A 27524-nucleotide genomic window follows, 5' to 3' on the forward strand; every position below is an offset into this window, starting at 1 on the left:
GCTCAAATCCCACAGGAAAATCCCCAACCTCAGCTAATCCCAGTTCCTAACAAAGCTCCTGAAAGCTCAGCCTCCAGCATCTTTATTTTTTCATCTCCTTGGTCAGTGTAGGTGAATTACTTGCTGGGACATGGTAAGAATGGATTGGTCTGTTCCATTCCTGATAGAAATAACAACTGATAAAACTCTAGGAAAAGTCTGAAGACTTTTTCCTTAGAGACTTTAAAAAAAATTATATCCTTTAATATAAAGATTCCAATTAACACAGTCTGGAACTTCAGAAAGGGGGAAGGAGAGGAACTGTCTGCAATGTAAGCAGGGAGTGAAACCTGAGATTCCTATAATTTAGTTATATTAATTTGAATAAATCTTAATCAGGACATAAAAGTTAATAGGAAGCACCTCAGACTGTGTTTTCAGCCAGGCAGAAAAAGAATGAGTGTACTATAAATTGTAAAATTATGTAGCTCCTAACTTTAGTAATGAAATATGTAAAAGCTGATTATATATATATATAATATATATGGAGAGAAACAGTAGCTCTGAGAGTCTCAAAGCTCTTGTCAGCCTATGCAGCAACCAAAAAGTCTTAGAAAAAGAAGAAACTTTGAAGGTGAATGTCACCAACCTCCATTTTTATAAATAATTAGCACTTTTAGGAGGTTGCTTTTACCTAAGATGTAAAATTCTTAAAGAATACATTAAAGCCAGAGCTTAAGGGGCACTATGCCATCTAAATAAATCCAATTTATAAATATCTCCCAGCAATGGAAAAACTCAGGAATGGGAGGTGAACACCGATCTTCTCCTTCCCAGCCCAAGCTCCATGTTTTCAGAGCTCTGGTTTGGATTATGTTTAGAACTGGAAAGTCTCCTTAGAAAGAGCAGATGGCTGAGGCACTGATCCTGCCAGATGCTGATTTAGTCTGGAGTCAGTCCAGGAGAGCACTTTAGCTTTGTGCTTAACTTTAGGCACGGGACTAACTCAAGGATTCTCCCGTGCTCGAAGGGGAGCCAGGATTGGATCCAGCACCCTGCAGGATCAGACACTGAACCATCTGGGACATCCACCTCCAAAGCTGGAGCTGCAAACCCACTGCAAGTCCAGCAGGTGATCCCAGCCAGAGCCCAGCAGAGCCAGGAGGCCCCAAATCCACTGCACATTCCCAGCCTGGATGTGTGGAACACCAGCCAGTGTCACCACAGGCACCTGGGGACACTGAACAGGGAATCCTGCTGGGATCTCTGCATTCACACAGGCAGGGTGATCCCAGGGCTGTTGGAAGGGGGAGCAGGCAGGGAAGTGTCCAAGGAAGGTTCTCCCTCCTTAATACTTCCAGGGAAGTGGCTTTAAGCTGAGAGCTGCACACTGGAAATCAGAGCAGGCACCTGTGGCACTGTGACCACCCCTGGTCAGCTCCTGCTGCTGGGAGTGAGGAAACAGGGCAGGACAGAGGGGGCAGGACAAAAGGGGGCAGGACCAACAACTCTCCAAGTGTTTCATGAACTCAGAGTCCTTACCAGTGTTCGCATCATGACATCATGACACCCTCGAACTGAACCACTCTCACACTTTCTCAAGACTGAGGGAGACACAGAAGGTTTTGACCCAGAAGTCCTGGGAGAGTTTAAATAGGGTGGGTGACATCATTCCCAAACCCCAGCACTTGTAAACTTAAACAGCAGAGATCTGGGATGATCCCAGCACTGGGGAATTCCAAGCATGCAAAGAACCCTCAGCAGCTTGGGAACCACAGCTGGGGGTGAGCATCCCATCCCATCCCATCCCATCCCATCCCATCCCATCCCATCCCATCCCATCCCATCCCATCCCAGGCCATCCCATCCCATCCCATCCCACACATACCTTTGGTTTATCCCCCTGCCTCATGGGGATGTTCTCAATGCTCCTGATCTTGTTTCCTATGACTGTGTTCTCTGAAACCACAATTTTTGGCCCCTCAGGATTGCACCTGGAGGTGGAAAAGCAGAGATGGTGTTCAAGGTAAGCAGGGAGGTGTATTGAAGTGAGAAAATGTCAACCTTAGACAAGAATCTTAGGTCTTAAATACTCCTAAGAACTGTTGCTGCTGGAGTCTGGTACATCCTTGTGGAATTCCTCCATTCCTTCTTTGCAACATTTCCAAATTATTTACAGGGCACCTTGTAAGACAGAGGCAAACAAAATCAGTGCATGACCGGCAATGAACCCCCCAGTCTTTGCAAAGATTAGAAATGGAAAATACTGGGCAATTAATTAAATCATGTGAGTTTTATCTGGCTAACATAAGTTATATTTCCAAATTCAAAATGCCAGTCACTCCAAACTGTGGGGAGGTGGATGTTGCTGAGTGTCTGCTGTGCTCAGCTTCCAACAGGAAGTGTGGGCTGAGGGAGTAGAATGGATAAATACTTTATAAATAAATAAAGAATGCCCCTTTAATGTTGCACATTCCACAGAAGACACTTTTCAATCTTCATTTTGGAAGATGGGCAAGGAGCAGAGTGTGGAACACGTCATGTGGGAAGGTCCAGCTGCACTAAGCAGAGACACAGCTCTTCTCATTGCTAGAAATGCAAAGGCTTTGAGCCCACCACGGGGTCTCAGGAGGTAAAATGGACTTTGACAGGGCTGATGCTGCAGAAAATCCCTCCACAAATCAGCCATGCCTTTGCCAAAGCCACACAAAGCACAGGGGCAACACCCTGGGCCAGGGGAGGGTTTGGTGCTCTCAGAGGGGCCTCATTAGAAGATCTTGAGGGACTTCCTGCAAGGCACAATCCTGTCCTGAGGATGAAGGGGAAAAGCTCAGAGGAAGTAAAATCACATCCCAGCTCTAAGGAACAATGCTGGAGCTCAGGGATTCAAAGGGCACTGCTGAGGCAGAGTGGGGGGAGAGAAAGAGAGAGAGAGAGGAAGTCAGACAACAGAAGGAAATGGGGGCTGTGTCATTTCCCACAGGAATCCTCCTCCAGCTTCTGCTGCAGCAAGATAAGGCTGCCCCTGGGGCCAGCAGAGGTAGAGCCACTCTGCAATTGTATTTAAATTGATAAGATCAGAGAGCCAGAAAGCTGCAGCAAGGGTTATGCGAGGTCCTTTGCCACCAGGTCACTGGTTTGGATCTGGCTGAATTCAGCACTCATGGCCAATTCTCTCCTCCTAGACAGAGAGGTCTGGAAAAGATTTCGGGTCACCTCTGTGGTTTTCCTAGAGGATGCAGAGGTTTCCATGTGGTGTTTCCACCCTGGTTTCATTGAACTCCTCCCAGGCAGAGTCCTGTGCCTACTGCTGCCCTGCAGTGCCCAAAGCCATCAGATCCCTGAGGTGATTCCTTTAGGAGCAGAGTAACTGGGGATGCCTCCCTGGGCACTCCCAAACTCAGGCTGCATCACCCAACATCCCTGTGCTGTACAGAAATCCTGGGGAAGGATTCTCCCTGATTTTCCTGTCTCATACCTTGCCATTCACAGCAACAAATGAGTGAGAAAATAAGCAATCCACCATCCAGTAATTTTCTCCCTTGATTTCTAGATATATCTTCATTTTTATAATGGGTGGAAAACCTGATTTCATCTCTCTCACTGCAGGGAGGAGCTGAAGTGTCAGAATTGTGCAGGACCTGTCTCCTGCATGTGCCCAGGGGCTACCAGGGAAGCGATGGGCACCAGCCCAGGCCTCTCTCTGCAGACCCCTCTGCTCAGGGAGCTGCAGGAGCAAAGGGAAAGTCTCCTCAGGCAAACCCCCAAAGGCACCCTGGTGTTCCCTGGCCTCCTTCCTCTCTGGCAGCTTTGCCCCAGTGACTTTGCTGTGTGTTCACGCCTCAGCCTGCAGCACAGAAGGGTCCCCAGTAAGACACAATTCCCTCTCCCAGCTTCAGGAACACCACAGGAGGCTGAGTCCAGATTGCAGAGTGAAGACAGCCCTTGGGAAGTGCCATGAATCCCATATGGATTTAAGAAAGTGAAGCCTTCAGCGGGTTTGTCTGGAAAAAGGCGTGTTAGCTCTGCCTACACATCCTGCTGGATTTCCTTTGTCAAATATTCACAGCATTCAGCAGAGCTAAGGAAAGTCAGAGGGGCATTGCTGGCCAAGGTAAAGGAAAATTCAATGATCTTTAGTCACTTTAAACCTTATTAACACAATTCAGGTAATACACAAGGTGCACAAACAACCAGACACCAGCTGGGCTCAGAACCCTGGAGATCTTCACTCTGCTTGTGATTTTAGCTCAGATAATTAGGATTGATACCCAACAATTCAGGAGCATGTTCATCCACAGGGAAGTCACTTACAGGGTGTCTGTGAGGCTGCAGGGCTGCCACTTCCACTCAATCCTTGGCTCAGGATTCCCACTTGCTGTGCACTGGATTTTGTGTTTGCTTCTCAATTCCACCTTCACAACCTTATGAAAATCTGTTTCCTTTTCATAGATCTTGGGTCTCTCTAAAGACAAAAAAACCCCCACAAAATTCAAATGAGCAAATTTACATCCATAAAAGGTTTTGAAACATTTTGCTGGGAGAAGTGATGATGCAGTGAGAACCTGATGTTCTGGGGAATTCCCAGCAGTTCTGAAAATATTCCTTCACAGAAACAAGGGTGTTGGTTGTCGTGATATTTCACAAAACACATTGCAATGCTACCACATTCATCCTAATCCCTTTCAAGTGGTGTTGGGGACCTGCTGAAATTCTGGAAAATTCATGCCATGGAACATCTCTTGGTCACATCTTGGCTGCAGGATCAGAATCAGCCCTGGACTGTGGCAAAATGGAATTGAAGGGGTGATGTCCCTTCCTGAGAGGAACATTTTCAAGCAGCTGCTTGAAAGCCACTGGGTCCTCAGGCTTAGGGAAAAAACATCTTTTTCACCTGGAATCTTTCCTTTTCTGTGTGTGTGTAATGTGCACTGGATGGAGGGGAGAAGAGAGTGAGGAAAGAGTGGTGTGGGGAAAACACTTGGACAGAAATGCCAAGAAATTCTCACCAAGCACGGTGAATGCCATTAAAAATGTCACAGCATTACTCACATCTGGAGGGGCCACAAGATCACACCCTCAGACTGGAAATCTCTCAAGAGCAAACTTTTTGTGACACTTTCAGGGCTGCTCGTTGCCAGCAGGAAAGAAATGCTTTGTCCTGTCTCCTTGCAGCTCCCACGGGAAGGCACGAAAGGAGAGAGAACGGGAAAAAAGCCCCAAAGTGAACTGAACTTTCACTAACCTCACACAGGGTGGCTTTGGGGCTGGGGTGAAAGCACAGGCTCTTCCCTTGTGCAGACAGCTCTGCCCATCCCTGGCCATAGCTCTTTGGCTGCTTCTCATAACAGGAAATCAAACAGATTTATTGGTGGGGTCCCTCTGTGGGACACCCCTGTGCAGCCAGGAGGGGCTGCTCTGCACCGAGGCCTTCTGACAAGCTGGGAAGTGAATGGAGATTAGATTTCTATTTTTTGGGCTAACTTATTTTTTCTGCTGTCAGAAGGGCCCCAGATATGTAAATATGAGCTATTGCCCACCTCATCAATCTTGAGCCCTTTCCCTCTTTTTTTTTTTTAATTTTTTTTTTTTTTTTTTTTTGCCTTCCAGCCCTCTTAGGAGAGGACTGACCAGGCTGATCCCGTGTCTTGTTGGGACTCTCACTTGGCATTTCTCATGGTCAGGCTCTGGAAGATCTTCTGACCTCAGCAATGCCTGAAAACACATCAGTATTTCCTTCTCCACCCCATGGAAGCATTGACTGGAGTAGGTTCAGTCATATCCCATCCTGTCATAAAACACTGGCTGTTCAAAGAACCTTCAGGAGGTCCTGATTAACATTTCCCCTGAGGAACCCAAATGCTGGCCCCTGCTTGGTGTGGCTCTCCTTGAGCTGAACCATAGGATTCCACATGCTTGGAGTTCAAAAAAAGACTGGATGTGGCACTTGCTGCCATGATCTAGTTGAATAGTTAGAACATTGGTTGGACTTGATGATCTTATAGGTCTCTTCCAGCCTTGAATTTCTGTGATTCTGTGATTCTGTGATTCCTGAGCAACTCACAGGACAAACTGTTGGGACCAACAGTGAATTTCCTTACCTAGCATCTCATTTCCCATCAATAAATTATTTCTGATCATAAAAGTAATTCTGTAAATTCTCCCTGGAGGGGAAGCACAATTTTTATTATCTCAGACATTTCTCTTTTCATCTGAAATCCCGTGCTCGACATGTCTGGCCTGACCTCCCAAGTGTGATTGCACTTGAAGAAAGACTCCAAGTTCAGTGTGAGAGGTTACACACGTGGTGTGTGAAAGGTTATTCAAGTGTTGTTGTTTGGGCTGTAACAACAAAGCTTCACACACTTGGGCAGGGGGACTGGTGTTTGTGTGTGTGAAAGAGCATGGGGAGACAAGGACTGATCACAGTCATTTAATATCAGCACATTTTTCTATATTCTTGGTTGACTGTCATTTAAATTGTCCTTCTAAAAAAGAAATAATAACTAAACTTGCTCCAGCTCTAACAAGAACATACATGAGTGAGGAGTGAATTCTTCATGCCACAATTATAGCACTATTAAATATGACTTGAGACCTAAAATGAGTCCAAATGATTCATCAATTGAAATAATCATTATTTATGATTAAGCAATTATTTTTTTAAGTGTGAGGGGAAACGCCTCCCCATTTGTTCTTCCACATGACACAGGTGGGGTGGTGGCTGATTGGGGGCACAAATTCAGAGACTGAAGAACTTTTCCAAGTGTCTGTGCCCTTCCCCTGCAGAGGGGGTGGTGGAGGTGGTGTCACTCTGCAGGTGACCCTGCTCACCTGTACAGGATGGGGACAGGGACAGACCCTGCAGGTGACCCTGCTCACCTGTACAGGATGGGGACAGGGACAGACCCTGCAGGTGACCCTGCTCACCTGTACAGGATGGGGACAGACCCTGCAGGTGACCCTGCTCATCTGTACAGGATGGGGACAGGGACAGACCCTGCAGGTGACCCTGCTCACCTGTACAGGACAGGGACAGGCCCTGCAGGTGACCCTGCTCATCTGTACAGGATGGGGACAGACCCTGCAGGTGACCCTGCTCATCTGTACAGGACAGGGACAGGGACAGACCCTGCAGGTGACCCTGCTCACCTGTACAGGATGGGGACAGGGACAGACCCTGCAGGTGACCCTGCTCATCTGTACAGGATGGGGACAGACCCTGCAGGTGACCCTGCTCACCTGTACAGGACAGGGACAGGGCCCTTCCCCATGCCCCAGTGCTCCCCTGTCCCTGCAGGGTGCTGGCCCTGGGGCATTGAGGGTTTGGGGGGTGACAGTGGGGTCCTCCTGTGGGGGACATTTCCTGGGGTGAAACCTTTCCAACCCCCTGCCCACTGCCATGGCCATGTCACCTCTGACTGTGCCCCTGCTGGCAGCTGAGCTTTGTCCTTCCCTTTGCTGGGCCAAATCCTATTTACAGCAGTTGCCCCCATGGGTGATGGAAACCTGATTTTAATAGTTTAAAAATTTTTAAATGAAAATTTTCATTGTTTCTGGTGGTTTGTAGTAATGTAGAGTGTATAAAAGGAATGTTAAAATCCCTGCTGTGGTGTACCTGCACTCTTGCCAATCCCATACCATATTTTCAGAACTCTACAATCATGATCTAATCTGTGCCAACAGCTGTGAACAGAACTGGTTTCTGTGCTGGGCCTGACCTTTTGGACTGGCTCAGACTGGCTGGTTCCTCAGGGCTGGCACCTGCTCAGTGTCCCCTGTGGACAGGCTGTCACCTCACCCTGCAGAGGGGCTTGGAGCCCAAACCTGGCATCACTGAGGTGCACCTGGCAGAGCTTCTCTCTCTCTCTCACATTTGCTCACTGGGCAGCACAGGGGCTGTGCACAAGCCCTCACCCTGCTCATGCCCAGTGTGGGCCAGGCTGGGGGTACAAATCCCTCTGCCAGCACTGCCAGAGCAGCTCTTTCCATCCCTTCCTTCCCTCTCTGTCCCACTGTGGCTCCCTGGACCTGCTGCCCCAGCCCCTCCAGCCCTTGGCCATGGCTCTCCCCAGGCTGAGCTCTCTCAAGAAGCAGAAGCCAAACAAACCTTAAAAGCTTTCTGGGGAAGGAGGGCTGTGCAGATGCCTTTAAATGTATCCAAAGAAATGGCTTTTCGTCCTCTCTGGCTCCAAGTGTGATTGTATCCCCAGCTGGCCATGCAGAGGTGCAATTGCTGCTGTGAGAGCTGACCTGAATAACTAAAGATTTGGCTGCTGCTGCACTGGGGAATGCAATCAAAAAGCACTTCTGCTTACTGCAGGTTTCCAACTGATCAGCATTATGCAAATCTCACCTTCCTCGCTGCTTTGTGGCATTAGGAGCAGAAAATATGTACAAGGATTAGGACATGAACCCCTCTGCAAGACTCTTCTCTCCCTAAATTCCTTGCAGGTGCCATGAGGGATTCTACACCTGTCACCCAAAGGAGCATCCAAATATAGAGGACAGCACAGAGAAAGTTTCTCTGCATTTTCTAGAGAAACTTTGCATTCCTTTCAGTGCCCTCTGACTGAACTGCTGTTTATGCACCTTCCCCACTACCATTTAAACTGCTTCAGAGAATCTTTTCACATTAAGCACATCATTAAAATAACATAGAGAGGCCAGTGAAGCATTAATCTCTACTTTAGGTACTTTGCTGGACAGGGGGCTTCATTAAAACCCTTGATGGAGCTGCAACTTGTTTTCCATTTATCTTTTCTGTTTCCCAAAAAAATATTTGCACTTGGGAGCCTTCTATCTGATGTTTGCACAGTACTTAATGGAAATACAAGTGAATATTCTGTAAGGTACAGAGGGAACTTGCTAGTGCAGGCTTGGACTGGGAAAGGGTGAAATTTCCCCTGAAGTAAAACCCAAAATGATGAAGTTGTCTGGGTTCATTTCACATTTCTTTCCTTTCCTTTTTATTAAAGGAAAAGGGTGAAATGACCTGAAAACACAACTTTGGTCTCAGACTGACCACTGCACTGTGTTTGAGCCTGGCTGATTTTGGCTGGGGTTGATTGTTGCTGGTTTGTTGCTGGTTTGTTGTTTTCCCCATGCCCTGCACCCAGAGCTGCTCTCAGGTGGGTGCACAGCCCTGTCCCCACGGTACCTGCAAGGAAACAGCTGAAAAATGTGCCCAAAATCTCTCTGTGAGACAGCACAGCCAGGAACAGAATTAGGGACAGGATTGTGCCCCTGCCTCATCTCCAGCTGCTCCCCTGTGACCCTCTGGAATGGGCTGGCAATGCCAGGGCTGGGACAGAAGCAGGCACTTGGATCCTGAAGGAACAGATATTAAGAAAAATCACTGGAATTTGACTTTCCCCACAGGGAATTTTGGTGTTAAAATGGCAGTGCAGCTTGGTTTGCAGTGCCATATTAATTGAAATAAAATAGCACCTAGAGGTATGGAAAAAAAAGGCATCCATATTCTGAATTTAGTTACAGACATTTCAAAAATTCCACTTAAACAAAAAAAAAACAAATCAGGATTGACTGAGGAGGATCAGCCAGGTCTCAGTTTAATGTCTGGCCTAGAGCTAAGGTAGGGAGTAACTCAGGGAAGTTCATGGTCTTATTGGAATAAGGGGGCATCTGAGTCTGGGCAACTGAATCACACAAAATTACAGAAATTCAGTGTTAGTGGGAATTGGGGAGCTGGTGACTTGTACTTAGAGTGGGTTTTTCTGACCTGTGTCACTTCTGGAGCTCTCTTTCTTCCCAGAGCAGGAAGAAATCTCTTTCCCAATGCTCTCCCAGAGCTGTCATTCACCCCCAATGCAGCTTTGGGGCAAAAAAGGGATTTCTCTCCTCTGTCTGTCCCCATCTTATTTCTTACAGAGTTCAGAAGGAAATGGGTAATGAAGAGCTGCTCATTTGAAGCAGAGCAGGCAGCTTTTCAGGATTTTTCTCTCTGTCCCCTTTGCCTGCTTTCCAGAAATCAGTTAATGTACCTGCAGGTTGGCTGAGGGACAGCATGGGAAACCCCAGCTGCCATTTCCCCCTCACTGTGGGTTTTAGGGGCTGTCAGACCAAGATTGCTGCTGCAAAGACGTGACTTGAATGCTTCAGATCCTTCTGGCAAGCTCCAGCAGGCCCCCACCTTCCTCTTCCTAAAATTGCTTTGGCCACTTCCAGCAAAATGAAAATAGCTCATCTGACTTTTTCATCAGGGGCTCTCCTGGGAGCTGCAAGTGTGCAGGGTTTGGATGATATCAGGGAGAAAATTCTTCAGGATTTTTTCATAAATGTGCAGGAAAGGGCTGCTGCAGCCTCCTTGTGCTGCTGCATTTTTCCTTCATAAATCCACCAGATAAAGTTGTTTCTCTCCTGCCTGTGCCTGATGGCTGAAGCTGGCAGCATGGACTGGAGCAGTGTCCTATATCCATACAGACATTGCTCCCAGAACCCAGGAGGAAAGCAAAGCCTTGGACTTGGAAACACCTTGGAACAGTGGCTGGATGGGTTTTATCTGAGGATTTCTAGTTTAGCTCAGTTGGCCTAGGAGATGGAAAATTCGATTTTCTGTTTTGATTTGTCCTGAGTGGTTCATCCTCTGAGGAGCTGGGCAGGAGCTGGATGTGCTCCACAAAGGAAACCCAGCCCTGGCAGGACTTTGGGGAAGGGACAGCTTTGCTGTGGCTCAGTCCTTCAGCTGAACTTCAGCTGCATTTCACCAAGAATCCAAACAAAATTCTTTCAAGGATTTCAGTGACCCTTCCACACACAAGGGACTGTGGGATGTCCTCTGTGTCCTGCACTGGCTGTAGCTGAGATTCCCCCACCCTAAAAGCAATTTTCCTGTGCCCTGGCATAGCTGAGATGCATTCACCTCATAGCCAGGGCTTGTTCCCCTCTCCCTGCTCTGGCTCTGGGGGAGGTGATGGGGTTTTGTTCTCCACCACACATTTCTTGGCTTTTGTGGAGATCACTGGGGACTCCTTTGATGTCCACTCATCCCTTGCAAGCCAAGGAAGGTCAGACACAGAATTTCCTTTGAATTTTAAACCAAAATCTGAAGAGCTGGCCTGACTACAGAGCAGGGCAATGTGCATCATTCAGGACTGTGGAGGTGCTCCTGCCTGGTAACAAATTGAGGTGTGACCAGTACCCTGCACCCCTTTTGTTCCAGTCCTTCCCTGGAGAGGGGGAATTCACAGCAGCCTGAGTTTCTGTGCCTGCTGTGGAGGTTATTTCCAGCCCTTAATCCTGCTTTTCTTACAGATACAGCACAAGCTTGGGGGATCAAGGACTCTACGAGGGAATGCAACTTCAGTTGGCTGGAGCAGCTGGAACACAAAGCAATATTTGCTGGAAGAGCCTTGAGGGAGCACAAGAGAGAAACTTTGGGATAAAGAAGAAAGGCAAAGTGGTGAAGGAGCTTATTCATCCCACTTTTGAATGAACTCGTGCTTCAGTACTCTCCTCACTCCCCAGGTGGTGGCCAGAGCCCGCTGGCTGCTCCAAAAGGGCTCAGCAGGAGCCCTGAAGGACACAGAGGAGTTGGACAAGGCTGAGGATGAAACACAGTCTGCTTGCCCAGAAATAGATTTGAGGGCGTTGTTTATGTTTTGTTCTGAGACTGCTTTGCACTCCAGCCTGGAATAACTCTTTTCTCCCACATCTCTCCTCCTTGGCTGGCTCAGATTTTCAGCCACCAGCTGTTTGCTAGGATTGTTCCTTCTCCTTGCTCCCTCCCTTCCAAATTCTTCAGGACATTATTTTCTCGAAGCTTTTCTCAGTAAGAATTTAATCAAACAAAACAAAACCACAGCAACCCGCCACTCTTGGACAGTGTTTGATGTGTAAATATGTAAAGAAGGAGTGTTTAGAAAATGCAATCAGCTACCTCCTGGGGACCTGAGTCCTACAAGGAGCCAAGGTGACTCTACATGGAGATATGTGCTCCTGCAAGAATAAATTCCAGCTGCAGTGGGAGCAGGGGTGACCAGAGGCACAGCTAAGCCACTTCTCACAGAGGCATTTTTGGAATAGCTGCACGATTCTCCTCCAGGCCAGCAGTTCCTTGCTGGACCTTTTTCTCTCAGTTCCCACCCTGCAGCTCTGGAGTTACTTGGCCATTTTGCTCCCTCTCCACTTGATCCCTCTGCAGGTACTCCTCAGTTTTGTCACCAAATCAAGCTTTGGGAAATATCTCCTAATGTTTGACTCATTCCTATGGACTGAAACATCCTGTGCCTACAGTGGGGCAGAACTCTGGGATTTCTCACAATTAAACACCCAGGAGGTGACTCCAAGGAAAGCTGCAGCAGTGCAGGTCAGGAGAGACACTGCCCACAGGGCCCAGACAGGGCACTTCTGATCCTGTTCTCATCCTCTGCTACCATTATTAGTGAATAAAACACACTGCCAAAATTCATACAGAGCAATCTGAGGGTCGAGCCCTGCTGCTGTTTATACTTTGTTTGTGCTAAACAATTCACAACAATTTTAACTTCAAACTTCCTCTGCACCCAGCCCAAAAATGCAGCTGATGGCTTTGTCACAGCACGCTGAGTGCCAGCTGAGTACCTGGGGCACACAAACGATGGATTGTTGTGAAGAGACTCTCAGGAGAGGGGGCTGTGTGATTACTGATCATTTCTGCACTGCACTGTCCCCATGCAGCAACAGAAACCATGCAAATGGCATTTCTCTCCTCATTCCTAAGTCTGCTTATGTAATTTCCCCTCTTCTCTTCAACAGTGTGGACCAGAACTCACTCCCTTTCTTAGATTCACCTCTGAAGTGAAAGGCTGGCCCTGGATTTGGGGAGCAATGCTGTTATTCAAACAGAAATTGCTCTTCACTCTCAGGGTACATGGTTATTACTCAGCAGGAGGTTTATCAGGTGCAGGCTCCACCTTTCAGACACCATGCAAAACTGATACTCCACCCACTGTGTCCACTTGAAGCCCAAGAGGATTTTTCCATCAGCTCCACTGATCCCTGTGTTCAAATCCCAGCTTCAGTAATTGCAGGCTGCCTCTGGTTCTGAGCAGAGACATTAATCACACCTCCAGCTCAGAGGTGGTTTCTTTCAGATAATCCCTGCAGAAAGGGGCTACAAAGTGTGTTTTGGTCTCCTTCTCTTGCCTCAGAGCCTGCTGAAACTCCAAGCAATTTAATCTATTCAGGTGTGATACCCAGGTATCAGTCATGATGGCTGGAGATAAAGTGCCAGGTTATTTGTGGAGAGTTAAGGGGAAAAATCCAATCTGCTTTCAGTTTGAAGCTTCTGAGTGTACTTGAAAGGAAATCCCAGATATGAAAAAGCAGCTCCTGAAAAATGTCCCTGCCCTCTGATGGGAAACACAAGAGAAAGGGCAGTTTGGAGCAGCTTCAAGAGCCCATTTTGCCCTTTTTGGGCTCTATCCACATGAATCTCAGTAAAACCAGTCTCTCCTGGGCTGAGTGCTTCACACAGAGCACATAAGGCTGGTGCTGCAGGGAAGAGAGCCTGTCAGGGATGGCAGGATTCCCTGGGTGCTGCAGGGAAGAGCCTGGCAGGGATGGCAGGATTCCCTGGGTGCTGCAGGAATGGCAGGATTCCCTGGGTGCTGGGTGCCAATCCTGCTGCAGCCAAGCAAACCCTCCTGTCTGCAGCCTCAGTTTTCACCCACGGCACCCTGGGCAGGTTTTTCCTTGTTCTGCTCTCATTCCCTGACTTCCTGTCACCAGAAAAGGGACATTTGCTCTGTGGTTTTCCTGTGCATCACCACGGGACAGTTGGGGACACCCCTGAAGCTGCTGGACTTTGAGAAATGGGGGGGTTGCAATTAAATAATTATTGCTGATGAAGCCCTTGCTGGGCTGATCCCTGGAAAGGCTGAGGATGAGCAGCACCGTGTGAGGGGTGGGATGCCCCAAGCTTGGACAAACCACGGACATGAAAAGCTTGTGCAGGAGTGGTTTGATCCTGAAATAGCCTCTTGCTGACAGAAAAAGGCTCTGTTTGTTTTTGGTTGCCTGTTTGGGGAACAGCAGCTCCTCGAGGAAACGCTCCCTTGTGCACGCAAACACCAATATTTACCTTGACAAGATAGTTTATTATCATTCTTCATTTCTCTTCCTTTCAACATTTCCGTTCTCTGAAGAGGCAAAACCATTGTGTGCAAAAACAATCTCAAGTGGACAAATTATGCAGCTTAACACGTTCCTCCTGCTCAGCTGAGCTGCAGGACCTGACCATGAGCATGTTCTTGGCTCCCTCTCCTCCTAAATCACACATTAACTTATGTCTTACTTCAGGTTTTTAAGCTATCATATCTTATTTAACATTTTTAATAGGTCAGATGTACCTAAGTGACAAGTTCTCTATTTTTTAGGCATTGTTCCTTTCTGAAAGGTGAAATGAGAAAAACACAACTGCTGGAAGCAACAATACATAAGTATATAAAAATTGGACAATTGAGAATAGTTTTAGGTGTAAAGAGGACAAGGAGAGAAGAATTCACTCCAGAAAAGAGAGCAAACCTGTCTCAGTAACTACTCACTGCCCAAGTGGAAAATACAAAGGGAAAGCAGAGCTAACTTTTGCTGAACTCCTACTTGGCCTCAGAATTCAATCTCTGTTGCCAAATTCAATGGATTAAAAGAGGCAGGGGATGTGCAAAGAGACAATGTGGCTCTGCCCTGCATTATCCACCCAGGCAGGCTAATAAATAGTGTTCCAGTATCTATTTTCCCTCTATGGCAAATGAACCTGCTTCAGTGCACAGTTTTCTCCAAATTCCCCTGAAAAAGAACCTGTCCCTCAAATGCTGCCAGCAGAGAAGTGACAGAACAGAAAATGCAGATTTAGAAAATGGATCTGGAGCAGGATGATGGACAGACATGAAAGCCAGGGCAGCTCCTCCAGTTCCTTCCGTCAGCCCCACTGGGACCCTTCCTGTCCCAGCAGATGTTCTCCAGTGCTTTGCCCAAGCTGCTTTGAAATCTCAAGGGATAAAACTTCCAGCCCTTCTCTTGGGAAACTCTGCCCCCAGTTCTAAGACCTCTCTACTCAATATCCTCCCAAGCTCCTGTAAAAATGTGATGTTTGTGGCCTTTCAGGCATTCCCACCTCCCTGTGTGGAGCCACTGTCCCAGCACTCAGTGCCGTGGGAGGTGCAGTGTTCCAGGGGAAGGGACTTGCATGAGCCAGGGTCACACCAACTCCTCAGAGCAGCTGAAATGAGGGGTTCAGTGGCTCCTGAGGGGGGTGGTGATCTCTGGGCAGTGCTAAACCCTGGGAAGTGCCACCCATTCCTGCTGACTGGCACAGTAGGATCACACAAAATAGGACAACTAACCCAGCAGAAGGAATTATACACAACGAGTATAATTACCTTACCTGTCACCACCAGCTGCATGGTGAGGTTCTTGTAGAGGCCGTATTTGGGGTTGCTCAGGACCATGGTGTAGTTCCCAGCATGTTTTGGTCTCACATCTCGTATTCCCAGTCTGTATTTCAGTGGATCTGGCTCATAGCAGGTGTGGTTGTCCTTGATCAGTTTGCCATCCTTGTACCTGTGTGGGAAGTTCCATCAAGGCTTGTCATGTCCCTGTGAACCCTCAGAAACCCTGTCACCCACATTAGGGGCTAAAGGGTAATCCCACCAAGGGAAATGCAGGTCTAGAATCACTGCTTGGATTGGATATTTATTCCTGTTACCCTCCACACCAGAACTGAATCTCATCTCCAGCGCTGTGGGATGGATTCATTCCACACAGGAAAAAGGTGTTTGATTTTATCTGAATGAACAGTGCCTCTCACATGCTCAACTATGATCTAAATGCCCCCAAATGAAGCTGGATGGGCAACAGCACGTGTGGGAAATCATGGAATAGCAAAATGTGTGTCACCAGCTTTAAAGGAAGAGATGAATTCAGCAGAATTGTCTCTCAGGATGTCTCTGTGAGCCTTTACTGCTTCTGAAAAAGTTAAACTCTGTGACCTGGAGAAGGTTGGTCCATAGGGAGGTCAGTGAGGAATTCCCAGCCTGGAATATTCCCTCAGGGCAGGAGAGCAGCATCTGCAGGAGAGGCTCCTCTCCACTGCTTACCCCACACGTGGGGTTATGGTTAAGAAACAGGCCAGGCTTTGCCACACACGGAGCTTTGGGCCTGGTGGAAGGATGCTGGGGCATCTCCCACTGCCTGAGGATGCTGGAAACTTCCTCTGCAGTCATAAAAACAACCATCCTGAGAGACCTCCAACATCAACAGCTGGGGCTCCAGGGGAAGGCAGCTCTGGTGGTCCCAGGCAGCCACCAAAGAGCCCCACAGTGAGCCCAGGAACAAAGGCTTGGCAGGGAGAGGGGGTCACTCCCCACTTCAGCTCCTAAAACATCCCCATCCCTAAATAACAGCAGCAATTAAAAACACCTCCTGGCACTGCTTCCAGTAAAATGAGAGGATTTCATGTTATTTCACTGCTAATAAAATGCAGCAAGGCCAGCCCTGAGCATCCTTTTGCTGCCTGCCAGGCTCTCAGCTGGCTGAGGGCAGGTGCTCCAGGGAAATGCCATCTCTGCCAGGACAGGCATGCCCCTGCCAGCTGTCCCATGGGATTTCATGCAGGTAAAGATGGAAAAGGCACTGGATGGGGTCGTTAAAGACAGAACAGGAGAGAGGACAAGTGTTAAAAGGGTAAAGAGAGACTTGAATATCTCCTGGAGTTGCTGTTGGTTGCCCCTCCTGTTTAGCAGATCCATTGCACTCCTGGTGCAGCCTTTAGTTTGCTCAGGAGATTCACTACAAGGATCTGTTGCCACAGGATTAGAGGACATTATTTAAAAGTTCTGGAGAGAAACAATTTCTTATGTTAAAATATGTCCTTTTGCTGTTATCCCCTTCCCCCTTCAGGCTGACCACCACTGCTGGGGGTAAGCAGGAAACCCTTCCCTGAGACCTTTCTCCTTGGATCTCCCAAATCATTCTGTGCCCAGAGAAAGTGAAACACAATCTTTTCCTTGGAGGGCAAGGAGAAGAACACAGCCTGGGTGTGGGAAATGGAACAACAGAAACTTCCAGAGACACTGAAGGGTTTGATCTGCAGCCTTAGAAGAAAGTTGGATTGATGTAAAAATAATGTACACGACATTAAGCAGTAAAATAATAAACTTATGTTTTTATAGTTGTAAGTAAGAATATGCCTTAAGTAAGTAAGAAAATGTATTGATAAAATGGTGAAGGGTTTATAGTGTAGTAATGTAAATGTATAGACTAAGCTGAGAGTTTAGATGTTATAATAGAAGCATATGTGTGCATGTGTGATAGGAGCCCATTGGATAAAAGTATCTGCAGTGCAGCAGAAGTGAGTAAAGGTGATAGGTTAGAAAAGCAAAATAAACGTTGTGATGACTGTCCATTGGATCAGAAAGTTCTATATTGTCTTGTAATGAAGAACTTGTGACTACTTTGAGCTATGGCTGACTGTGTGCTCTTTTAAATCTCCTGGCCTTTGAGACTGATGTTTATCTGAGCAATAGATTTATCTATTTTTAGCCCAACTGTGGTCCCATCCCTTCAATTAAAGCAGTGACAATAATACCTGGGAATGAGGGGTGGCTGGCCCAGCCTCCCAGAGCTCAGGAGCCCAGAGTGGAGCCACAGCTCCTCAGCTGAGCTCAGCCCACAGCTCTGAGCCCATCCCTGACCCGTGTGGTGAGTGAGGAATGGTGGTGATCTGTTCCAGACAGGATTCCTAAAGGAGCCCAGGTGTTCCTGCTGTTGCTGGGGCACTCACCAGGTGACAGTGGGCCGAGGAAAGGCGTCCACCTTGGCAGCCAGCTTGAGGGACTTGTGTCCTGAGGTGATCTCGTAGTAAGGCCCTTTCTTGTGTGAGACCGTGATGTAGGGTTTTTCTGGGGAGAGAAATGAGCAGGGAGACTTGGAATGGCAGCTCTGGCACAGCACAGAGCTCACACCTGGGATTGCTCTGTTCCCACATGGGATTTTTTCCAATACAGACCTGCACAGAGCCAAATGGATCAGGCTGTTCCCTCAGCTCCCTGTGCAGCCCAGCCTCAGCCAGGAAGGGCTGTTCCCACATGGAGGAATTCACATGGAAAGCAGAAGATATGCATTGCATTGCCCCTGGGGCATCTCTTGTCCATGTGGAGCCCACAGGAGGGATTTTCAAGGTCTCAGCAACCACACTTGGTGCCAGCTTTTTCAAACAGTTCAGCTCTCTCAGACATCACAGAATCCCAGAATGGTTTGGGTTGGGAGGGACCTTAAAGCCCATCCAGTGCCATCCCTGCCATGACAGGGACACCTCCCACTATCCCAAAGCTGCTCCAAACTCTGTCCAACCTGGCCTGGGAAACTTCCAGGGATCCAGGGGCAGCCACAGCTGCTCTGGGCACCCTGTTCCAGGGCCTCTCCACCCTCCCAGGGAGGGATTCCTTCCCAATATCCCATCTAAATGTACCTCTTGAATTTGTTTGAAGACACGGGAGCTGACTCTCATTGACTAATTAGAGGTTTTAGATGATTAAGGTTGACTTTCTCCCTAGTGCCATTTCAATCAACAGATTTTGGCATTATCCTCTAAGCTGAGCTGGTTCCTGGTCCATCCTGGTTTGGCTGCAGCACTCACCATACACGGTGACAGTGACATTGGCCTCCAGCCTGGTGGCATTGAATGTCCTGCAGATGTACAGGCCCCCATCTTCCATGGTGACATTTTCAATTACCAGGCTGCTGCCAGCTTTGTACACCACATCACTCTGGTCCATTGTTCTCCTGGGGTGGGGGTGCTGGGAGTCACAAAAAACAGGGTCAGAAAGCAGAGTAAACTGGATGATTGTGCTCACCCTTTCCAAGGCTGCCAGTAAAGGAAAGCAGTGATTCATATCAAAACCATCACATCTCCCCATCACTGAAATAAATAATATAAAAGGCAGATCAGCAGGAAGAGCTCTTTTGTGAAGTTTCATTATCAAGTCTAATAAGAGAGAGAAGCAGAGTGGAAATGTGGCACTTTGTACTGAATTCTGGGCAGGTAAACAAGGGGATGCATCCCAGCCCTTCTCCAGGACTGAATCCCAAGGATCTCAGGATAAAACTGCTGCAGGGTCAGAGCTGTGCTCTGAGGGTTTGGTTTTGAGGGTTTTTAAATTTATGTTGGTCACAGTCAGTATTTTTTCTGTATTAAAAACCTCCTGCTTTCTAAAAGAAATATATTATGACAGAAATACAATATATTATGACAGCCAAGTGCCAATGCAAATTCCTGGGGAATTTTAGAAAGCATTATCGCTTTTGATAGGATTTTTGATCCCAGAGATTTGGCCAAGAAGTTTTACATTTATAATGTTAGAAATATAAGGAGAGTTCATAGGAAAACTAATCTTTTCCACCATATGGGGTTCAAGAAACCAAATTCATTCAGTAACACTGTAGTGCCTGGTCCTCAGTAAATTCTATGTTATATTTTCTGTAGTTTCCTCACTGAAACAAACTCAGACATTCTTTTTTTTTTAAGGAAACAAATAAAAGTTAATCAGTTTTTAGGAACCACATTTTACACCTTCCCAAAAGGCTTAGATGTTTCTTTACAATGCATATTTTGCTGAACTAAAAAGAAAAAAAAACCCAATTATTTTAATTCTCGGCACCAAGCAAATCCAAGAATAGAATCTCAGACAAATGAACTGATTTGGGAAATGATCCCCCTCTGTTTTGTTTTTTTAGGAGAAGTGAGAGGGTTTGGTACCTCAAATGTTAATTCTCTTACTTATTTCTACTTCAAATTTGGCACTTTTGTATTGTATCCACAGAAAGCTCATGACTCAGAATTTACATTTCATTCTTTGGGGATGATTTCCACAGGTTCAGCTGTGTTTTCCTTTGCTTTTTCCTACTTCATAAATACCAAAATAGATGAGGAGATTGACAGCTTACAACCTGCATTTGAGACTTGTCACTGTGAGACAGCCAGGACAGAAGGAATGAAGGAGTTTTTCTTCCCAAAAAGAAGGAAACATGCCTGGCTTTTCTTGCCAGGGTTTATTTAGTGAGGTTTGCAGTTTAATCTGCAGGTTCAAGTCGGGCTGAGAAGTTTTAGATTCATCCAAACACAAAGTTCAATCAATGATAGGCTTATAAACGGTTGGGTAATTTCAGAATAAGCAATAATGAGGTTTTCTCATCCCTGTGAATTTTGGGAAGAGGGGGAATGCAGGGACTCCATGCACTCACTGTGCCACGGGGACACGTCCAGATGAACTCGATGCGCCCGTTGATGAAGGTCTCTGCTTTGCACTCCAGCTTGAGAGTTTCTCCAACCAGCAGCTTTCTGGCACTTGCCTTCAGAGCCAGGTTCTGTATTCTGCCCTCTGCAATGGGAGAGGCAAAGCTGTGAGCAGCAGCACTCCCTGCATCAGTCTGGGATCCACCAGTGGATCCCTGCTCCCATGGACAGAGTCAGGAATGCCTGCCCTGCCATGTGCCGTGGCTCCAACCCTCTCATCAGCTCCACAGAAAAGAGTTACAAAGGTGACAAAGGACTCAAAATGTCAGGATCCTCTTTTGCTGGACATGAGACCTGTTACTCCTGCCCTCTCCTGCCCAGCTCCCTTTCCATCCTGAATGGGAAAACCCTAATCCTTGGATGGGATCCCCAAATCGCCCAACGGGATCCCCAAGTCTTGCTCTTACACCTTTGTCAATGCCTTAAATACACCAGCTCTGTACTTCCATCACTTTTTGGTGCTAATTCCAAAACCACACCTGGGCACTGACAGTAACACACAATAGAAAGGGATTTCCTGGGTCCTTCTGAGGTGCAGAGGGATGGCCTAAGAGATTTTGTAGGTTTGCATTCATGATTTTAATAAAAAATTACTCCAACAAGGAATAAAAAAGAGAAAGAGAGAGATTTACAGGACTTTTATTTGGCTGCCACACAAATTTACAAGGCTGTTGTTCAAAGCTGAGTGCTGACTGTGTAGAAAGATACCATAAGCTAGTGGGAATGAAGTCCAAGTAAACAGAAGATATATGAGGAGATAAAGAAAATACATGGAAAACAAAAGGAAAATAAATTCTAATTGGTTTCATATAAATGCCCAGCACTCAAATATTTAATGTTTAGTTGCTTCAAATTCAGATTTTAATTATGAGACAAAGCTCAGCTGTAAATCCAAGGGAAATGATGTAGTAAATCACCAAGAGAAAAATCTTTAAAAAGCAAAGATGTGAATTAGCAGTGTAGTGAGGTTTTTATATGATGATCACACGTGGTTAATGACCAGAAGCAAAAAGAAAGCTGCTGTTTGCTTTGTCCTGAACCAGCAGTTGTTTTAATGTAAATACAGCTCAATCCAAGCAAACAAAGCCTTGGTGGGGTTTGAATAAAACACTCCTGTTTTGTACCACCTCAGCACTTGGTCATTTTTCAAAACCAGGAGTGGCTCCAATCCAAGTTCTATTGAATAGGGAGAAAAAAAAGGAAGAAGGAGTTTACTTTTAGCATTCCAGCTTGGACTTGCCACAGATGCAGCCCAGGGAGATGTATCAGACAGAGCTGAGGCAGAGCAAGGAGTGACACCTGGGAGGTGCCAGGGACACTGAGGCACTCACCCAGTCTCTGGGCCATGTAGTAGGAGTTGAAGACGCTGCCGTTGACGTGGGCCGAGCACGTGAGGATCCCAGAGGGCACAAAGGAGTGGGAGGGGATGACAAAGCCTCTCTTGGGGTCCCACACCATCTTCCTGAAGTTGATCTCTGCAGAAGAAGGGTACTGCAAGGGAACAGACAAGGAGTGAGAATCCTGTTCCCCTCGGATTGCTCTGGCTTAGGGGCAGGGCAGGGCTTTGACCTTGCCCGGGGCTTTGGGGTCTCTGTCCACACAGATCAGCAGCAGCAAAGAGGAGAGCCCTCCCTAGGCAGGGGTGGCTCTGAAACTCAACACTTGGGCAGCCACTTCAGGAGTCCCAGTGCTCTCAGATCTCTTGTGTGGGAGTCATTTCCCTCATCCCTTCTTTGGAAATCACTATGCCCATCTTCTAAGAATTTTGTGGGATGATCTTTTCGCAGGTGTTTCCTCCCAGTGCCACATGGAGCTACCACACATTTTCCTCATTGTACTTTAAAAACATGTGTGAAGTTAGACTCTCCCTAAATCAGAACTGTTCACTAACTCACCAGAATTAGTGCTCACTAACTCACTATTCACTCACTCTCCCAAAATCAGAATTGTTCACTAACTCACCTGACTGTGTTTATCTATGAGCTCTGGTCTGTGGGCACTCCCCAGATTCTCTCTATCCCACAGAATGGGGGGAGACAACTCTCAGAGCACCCCAAGGATTGCCATGGAAGCAGCCTGGGTGACTTAGGAGTGTAAATGACAGAAATAAAGGGACTAAAGCAATGTTTGTCTAAATTCATAAATACTTGTAACGTTGTGAGATTCTTGAAAAAAACTCTCGATTCTGCTTATGAGGAAGAAGTGAGAATAGAAAAGGCAAATGTGGAAAACAAACTGGAGCAAAAATTCATTTAATGAGAATGAACCCTCCTCTGTCTACCCTTGGACAATACCAGTGCTCTGAGATCTCATGTGTGGGAGTCATTTCCCTCATTCCTTCTTTGGAAATCACTATGCCCATCTTCTAAGAATTTTGTGGGGTGATCTTTTCGCAGGTGTTTCCTCCCAGTGCCACATGGAGCTACCACACATTTTCCTCATTGTACTTTAAAACATGTGTGAAGTTAGATTCTCCCTAAATGAGAATTGTTCACTAACTCACCAGAATTAGTGTTCACTAACTCACTATTCACTCACTCTCCCAAAATCAGAATTGTTCACTAACTCACCAGAATTAGTGTTCACTAACTAATTCACTCACTCTCCCAAAATCAGAATTGTTCACTAACTCACCTGACTGTGGTGATCTATGAGCTCTGGTCTGTGGGCACTCCACAGATTCTCTCTAACCCACAGAAATGGGGAGACACTCTCAGAGCACTCCAGGGATTGCCATGGAAGCAGCCTGAGTGACTCAGGAGTGTAAATCACAGAAATAAATGGACTAAAGCCCTTTGGGATCTAAATTCATAAATACTTGTAATGTTGTGAGATTCTTGAAAAAATCCTCTCAATTCTGCTTATGAGGAAGAAGTGAGAATAGAAAAGGCAAAGGTGGAAAACAAACTGGAGCAAAAATTCATTTAATGAGAATGAACTCTCCTCAGTCTACCTTGGACAATACTAGTGTTGAGCAGCTTGGTTTTTGTTGGGGGGAATAATCAGTTTATTGCTATTATTAACACACAGGGAAATACTCTATTTTCTAGAGGGAATGTAATTTACTTTCCAAAAATTTTGAAAATCCTGGATTATAGTGTACAAAAGAACTTCATGAAATTAAAATAGCTCTCTGAAATGCCTGAGGGGGGTTCAGGGGTTTGCAGGTGAGGGAATGGAAGCACAGGCAGCTCTGGCTTTCCCAGCAGGACACAGGGAGGCTCTTTAGGACTGAGGATGCTCTTTGGAGAGTTGAGATCACTTCTGCCCCAAAATTGAAAAGTTTGGGCAAACCTCAGTGTGCCTGCAGTTACCTCATGGTAATTAAATTTATTTGCTTCTCCCCCCTCCTCCTCATATCCTGGCTGCTCAAAGGTGAGGCAAGGGGAGGTTCTCCTTTTTAGAGAGACCCTGCGTCAGCTCTGGGAGCTAACCAAGGGACTGAAAGCAGGAATTTCACCCCTGATGGAACAGTTTTGCTCCTATTCCTGTTGTGGGCAGCTCCTGTTGGTCTCCCAGCAGTCAGGACACTGGTTTGGCAGAGCAGCTTAAATTGGATTCAGTTTAAACAATCCTCCTGTTCCACACAGCTTGCAGCTTGGGGCTCTGACACACAAGTGACCAGGCTGGCCTTGGTTTGGGTCAATTGTTACAATTCCAGCATGGACCAAACCCAGAGGAATTCTGGCTGAGGAACTGGTGATGCTGCATGGGGAAGGGGGGACAGCCAGACAGTCCCTGTCTTTTGGAGCAGCATTTGTTCTGACAGCAGCAGGAAACAAGGATCTCTTGTAAATGCTTTTGAAATAATCAAGCTGTGGCATCTCTGTTTAGAACCATGAGGAAAAATAGGAGAAATTACAGAAAGAGATCTGAAACCTGAGGCATAATCATGTTTTAGCACTCATGAAGGTCAAAGCTGGAAGTGGCAAATGCACACTGAACCAGATCAGTGACTAAACAGAACTGACATGACTGAAAAAGCTCTTTTTACCCTGAATTAAAATCACATTAAGCAAAATTAAAAGCCTGAGCTGTGTGTCTTAAGCATGAGTTTGTTAATTACAAAGATGATATATTGAGATAGCAGGGATCTGCTTAGTATAAGCAGGAGGTACCTTTCTCTGAGCATGTTTAAAGAGAGTACAATGATTTAAAAGTATAATGGTAACATAAGGAACTTAATTTACGGTGGCAAAGAGTCCATTTTCCACAAGAATAATAAAACGTGATAAAGCTGAACTTCAGGATTTGGCAGCTCTGCTCCCCAATGCCTGGGGGAAGGGGGAAGGAAAAATAACCCTACTCAGGAGGCCCTTTTCAACACCACACACAGATTAAACATCTTCATAAAATATTCACAAATACCTATTTAAACAATCAAACAAAAGAGCGTCATTGCTGCTCGAAGGAAATCACAGTGGCTTTCCTCCCTTTGAAGTGTTGTCTTCCCTGTCCAGTTGCCTCCTGGAGATTAAATTTGGAAGGAGAGGATGTTCTAAATTTGTCGGATGGGCTGGCTCACCTCTCCTCCCCCTTGCTCACCTCCGCCCCTGTCCCGCCCCGCTTCCTCCCGGCGCTGTGGGGCTGCCCAAGGATTTCAGCTTTTGTGCTCTTCAAACCCTGCCCTGCATCAGTGTCTCACTCTAAACTCCATCCAGAGTGTACTGCCTTCACATTTTGATCAGACAAAACAATTCTGACTGAGATTGACACTCTACTGCCTCAGGCCCTGAAAAGTATCAATAAAAGTGAATTGGGGGCAGCAAACTGGGGGAATATGACTTCACTGCCTGAAGCTGGAATTGGAGGATTAACCTCTGGTATGTAAATGGACCAAACTTATAATTGTCTGAAAAACTCATGACCATTGTCCATCTTGGGTGTGTCCTTGGTGGTTTCTGCACTGCCCAAGGTGAACATACTGAAGACCTTTAATAAATACCCACTTTATTCTCTTAATCTTGTCTAGCCCTCTGTTCTAGGTATGCACTAAAGGCATCAGTGGGATTCCCAGCCAGGGCCAAGCCAGCAGTGCCATCCACAGCTGGATCCCAGAGCTTCCCAAGGTGCCACATCCCAGCAGTCCCAGCTCCTTTGGGAGCTGTGCCCAACCTCTGCCTCCCTGCCCTGAGCCCCAGCTGCTCAGCCTTGGAGGGGGAAATCTTCTGGGGACAGCTTTTTGTGGGAGAGATTTTGGTGGAGATTTCATTCCAGCAGCCAGGCTGCAGTTTGTGTTTGGAGAAATGACTGGGAATTTAGCTGGGAAGCAGGAAGAGCAGGGCTGTCCATCAATAATAAACGTGGAAATAGGAATTCCAAGGCCACCCTGATGCTGCCAGGGTCTGCAGCTCTGCTCCAGCCATAAATTTGGTGAAGCAGGCTCAAATCAGAGGGGGATGTTTCATTCTTATAGCCAAGGAGGAAAGTGGTAGCACTTATCCAGCCTAAAATGATAACTGGAGAGGAGCCTCTTTCCCCACTTTTTTAATCCCTGCTGATGAAATTTAAAATTAGAGATCTCCAAAGCAATAAGGCTCCTGCTGTCCCTCTGCACCTCTACTGGGAACATGGCATGGGTCCCAGCAGCAGCTGGAGCCCTGTCCCAGTCCCCTGTGATTCCATGTGCTGCCTCCCAGGAGAAGGGGACATCTGAGGCATGGAATTGCCACGGGGAGCAGAGGTGCTTAGACCCCTCTGTGCCATGTCCAGAAAAGCATCACCCCTCACAGTCCCTCCAGAACAGGCTGGAAAAGGGGCACAGGATGAGCTCCTGTTCCCTTCAGGATTTCCTGAGCTGTCAGACTGGCAGGGGAAGGGAAGGGCACAGAATTCCTGACGTAAAATGCAGGATTGGAGCCAGGAGACCTCTGTTCTGTTCCTCACTCCATGACAGACTGCTCTGGAGTGCAGTTCTGAAGCCCTTTAAGTGAGTGACTCCATCGACTGATCAGGGCCCAGACCTTAAATTTCCATTTTTATTATCCCAAACAGCCTTGGCCTGCACAGACTGTGCTGTGACCTTGGCATTCAGGTGTAACTGCTGCCAAAGGGATGGATGCTGGAGCCATCTATTCCCAAGGCTGAAACTTGGTTTGAATTGATGAAATGAAGCAAAAATGGGCAATTGTTCTAAGGAGGTTCAAGGTATAAAGAGAGAACCTTTCAGAGAGAGCCAGGTGTTATGCAAAGAATTTTGAAGGAAAATAGTGCTTTGTCATCTACCTCTGCCAATTTATGGAGGAACACCAAGCCACAACATAACAAAAAGAAAAATGCTAAACTCAGCCTAATCCCCAAAAAATCCTTTTACCCAGTTCAGCAGTAACACACTGCAAGAACAGGTTCATATTTGTGGATTTTCAGGGTCTTTGCTATTATTTATGGAATTTACCCAGCTTTATACCCTTAAATTTTTGTTTTTCCCCACTTTATTGGCAGCCCAGAGCTTGAACTGAGCTTTTCTGAAGCCACCTCTTACCTGGATGAGCTTGGGTTTGATGTCTGGCGAGGTGACCCGGCAGGGGATCACCACTATTCTCTTATCATCTGTGATGTAGATGATGTCAGGGTGTTCTGGGTGCATCTCCACAAATGGATTCCTGTAGTCTGCAGGGAAGAGAACATGGATTGGGAAAACTGCTCAGTCACTGGAAGGGCACAGCAGTGAGCACTGAGCTGCCCAGAAAGGCTCCCTTGGGGTCAGGACATGCAGTGACACCCTGCCACTGTCACACAGGGGTTGGAGCCAATGACCAATTCCTTGCATTTAGCCCAATGTTCATCCAGAAATTGCCCAGAGTGGCACATTTCTGTGCAGACACATGAAAACTGCGTGGATTACCAGCTCAGGATACTTCTGGGCTTTGGGAGCCCCCCGTCCTTCACCTGGGGATATCAACATGCATTTCTTGACTGATGACAACCTTTAATAAGGAATGTCATGGAAATACCCCAGGGTTGTCAGCTGGAATTAACCCTCAGAGAATCAGCTGGGTGCAAAGCTGGAGCTCCTTTGCCCCTCAACTCACCCCAGTTTCACTCCCAACCACACCAAGGCAGGGATGGACACAGCAGAGTGGCCACGCTGCCTTTTGTGGGGTTTGGAGGTTCATTTTAGCTCTGAGAACTGGGAATTTTGTCCTTGGCAGACAAAAGGAACCATGGACTGCATCAGGAGGAGAGCAAGTGTTGGCTGGAGCTGTGTGTGTGACAGGCCACATTCAGGTGGTGATGGTGTTTTACAAAAGGC

At 46.9% G+C, this 27524-nt stretch overlaps 1 protein-coding gene across 2 annotated transcripts in view; it reads right to left on the minus strand.

Annotated features, from left to right (window-relative positions):
• The window catches only part of LOC131088533 (vascular endothelial growth factor receptor kdr-like), a 131427-nt gene that overhangs the window by 52793 nt on the left and 51110 nt on the right, over positions 1 to 27524 (minus strand). For both annotated transcript variants that reach the window (XM_058032664.1, XM_058032663.1), the window contains exons 4-11: positions 26754 to 26881; positions 21604 to 21763; positions 20221 to 20357; positions 18617 to 18776; positions 17762 to 17879; positions 15365 to 15540; positions 4294 to 4444; positions 1868 to 1973 (exon numbers count right to left, since the gene is read on the minus strand). In XM_058032664.1, the coding sequence (XP_057888647.1) occupies positions 1868 to 1973; positions 4294 to 4444; positions 15365 to 15540; positions 17762 to 17879; positions 18617 to 18776; positions 20221 to 20357; positions 21604 to 21763; positions 26754 to 26881 (1136 nt within the window). The remainder of the gene's footprint in view (positions 1 to 1867; positions 1974 to 4293; positions 4445 to 15364; positions 15541 to 17761; positions 17880 to 18616; positions 18777 to 20220; positions 20358 to 21603; positions 21764 to 26753; positions 26882 to 27524) is intronic.

The sequence above is a fragment of the Melospiza georgiana genome, chromosome 12, assembly GCF_028018845.1.
Source record: "Melospiza georgiana isolate bMelGeo1 chromosome 12, bMelGeo1.pri, whole genome shotgun sequence".
Lineage (NCBI taxonomy): Eukaryota > Metazoa > Chordata > Aves > Passeriformes > Passerellidae > Melospiza > Melospiza georgiana.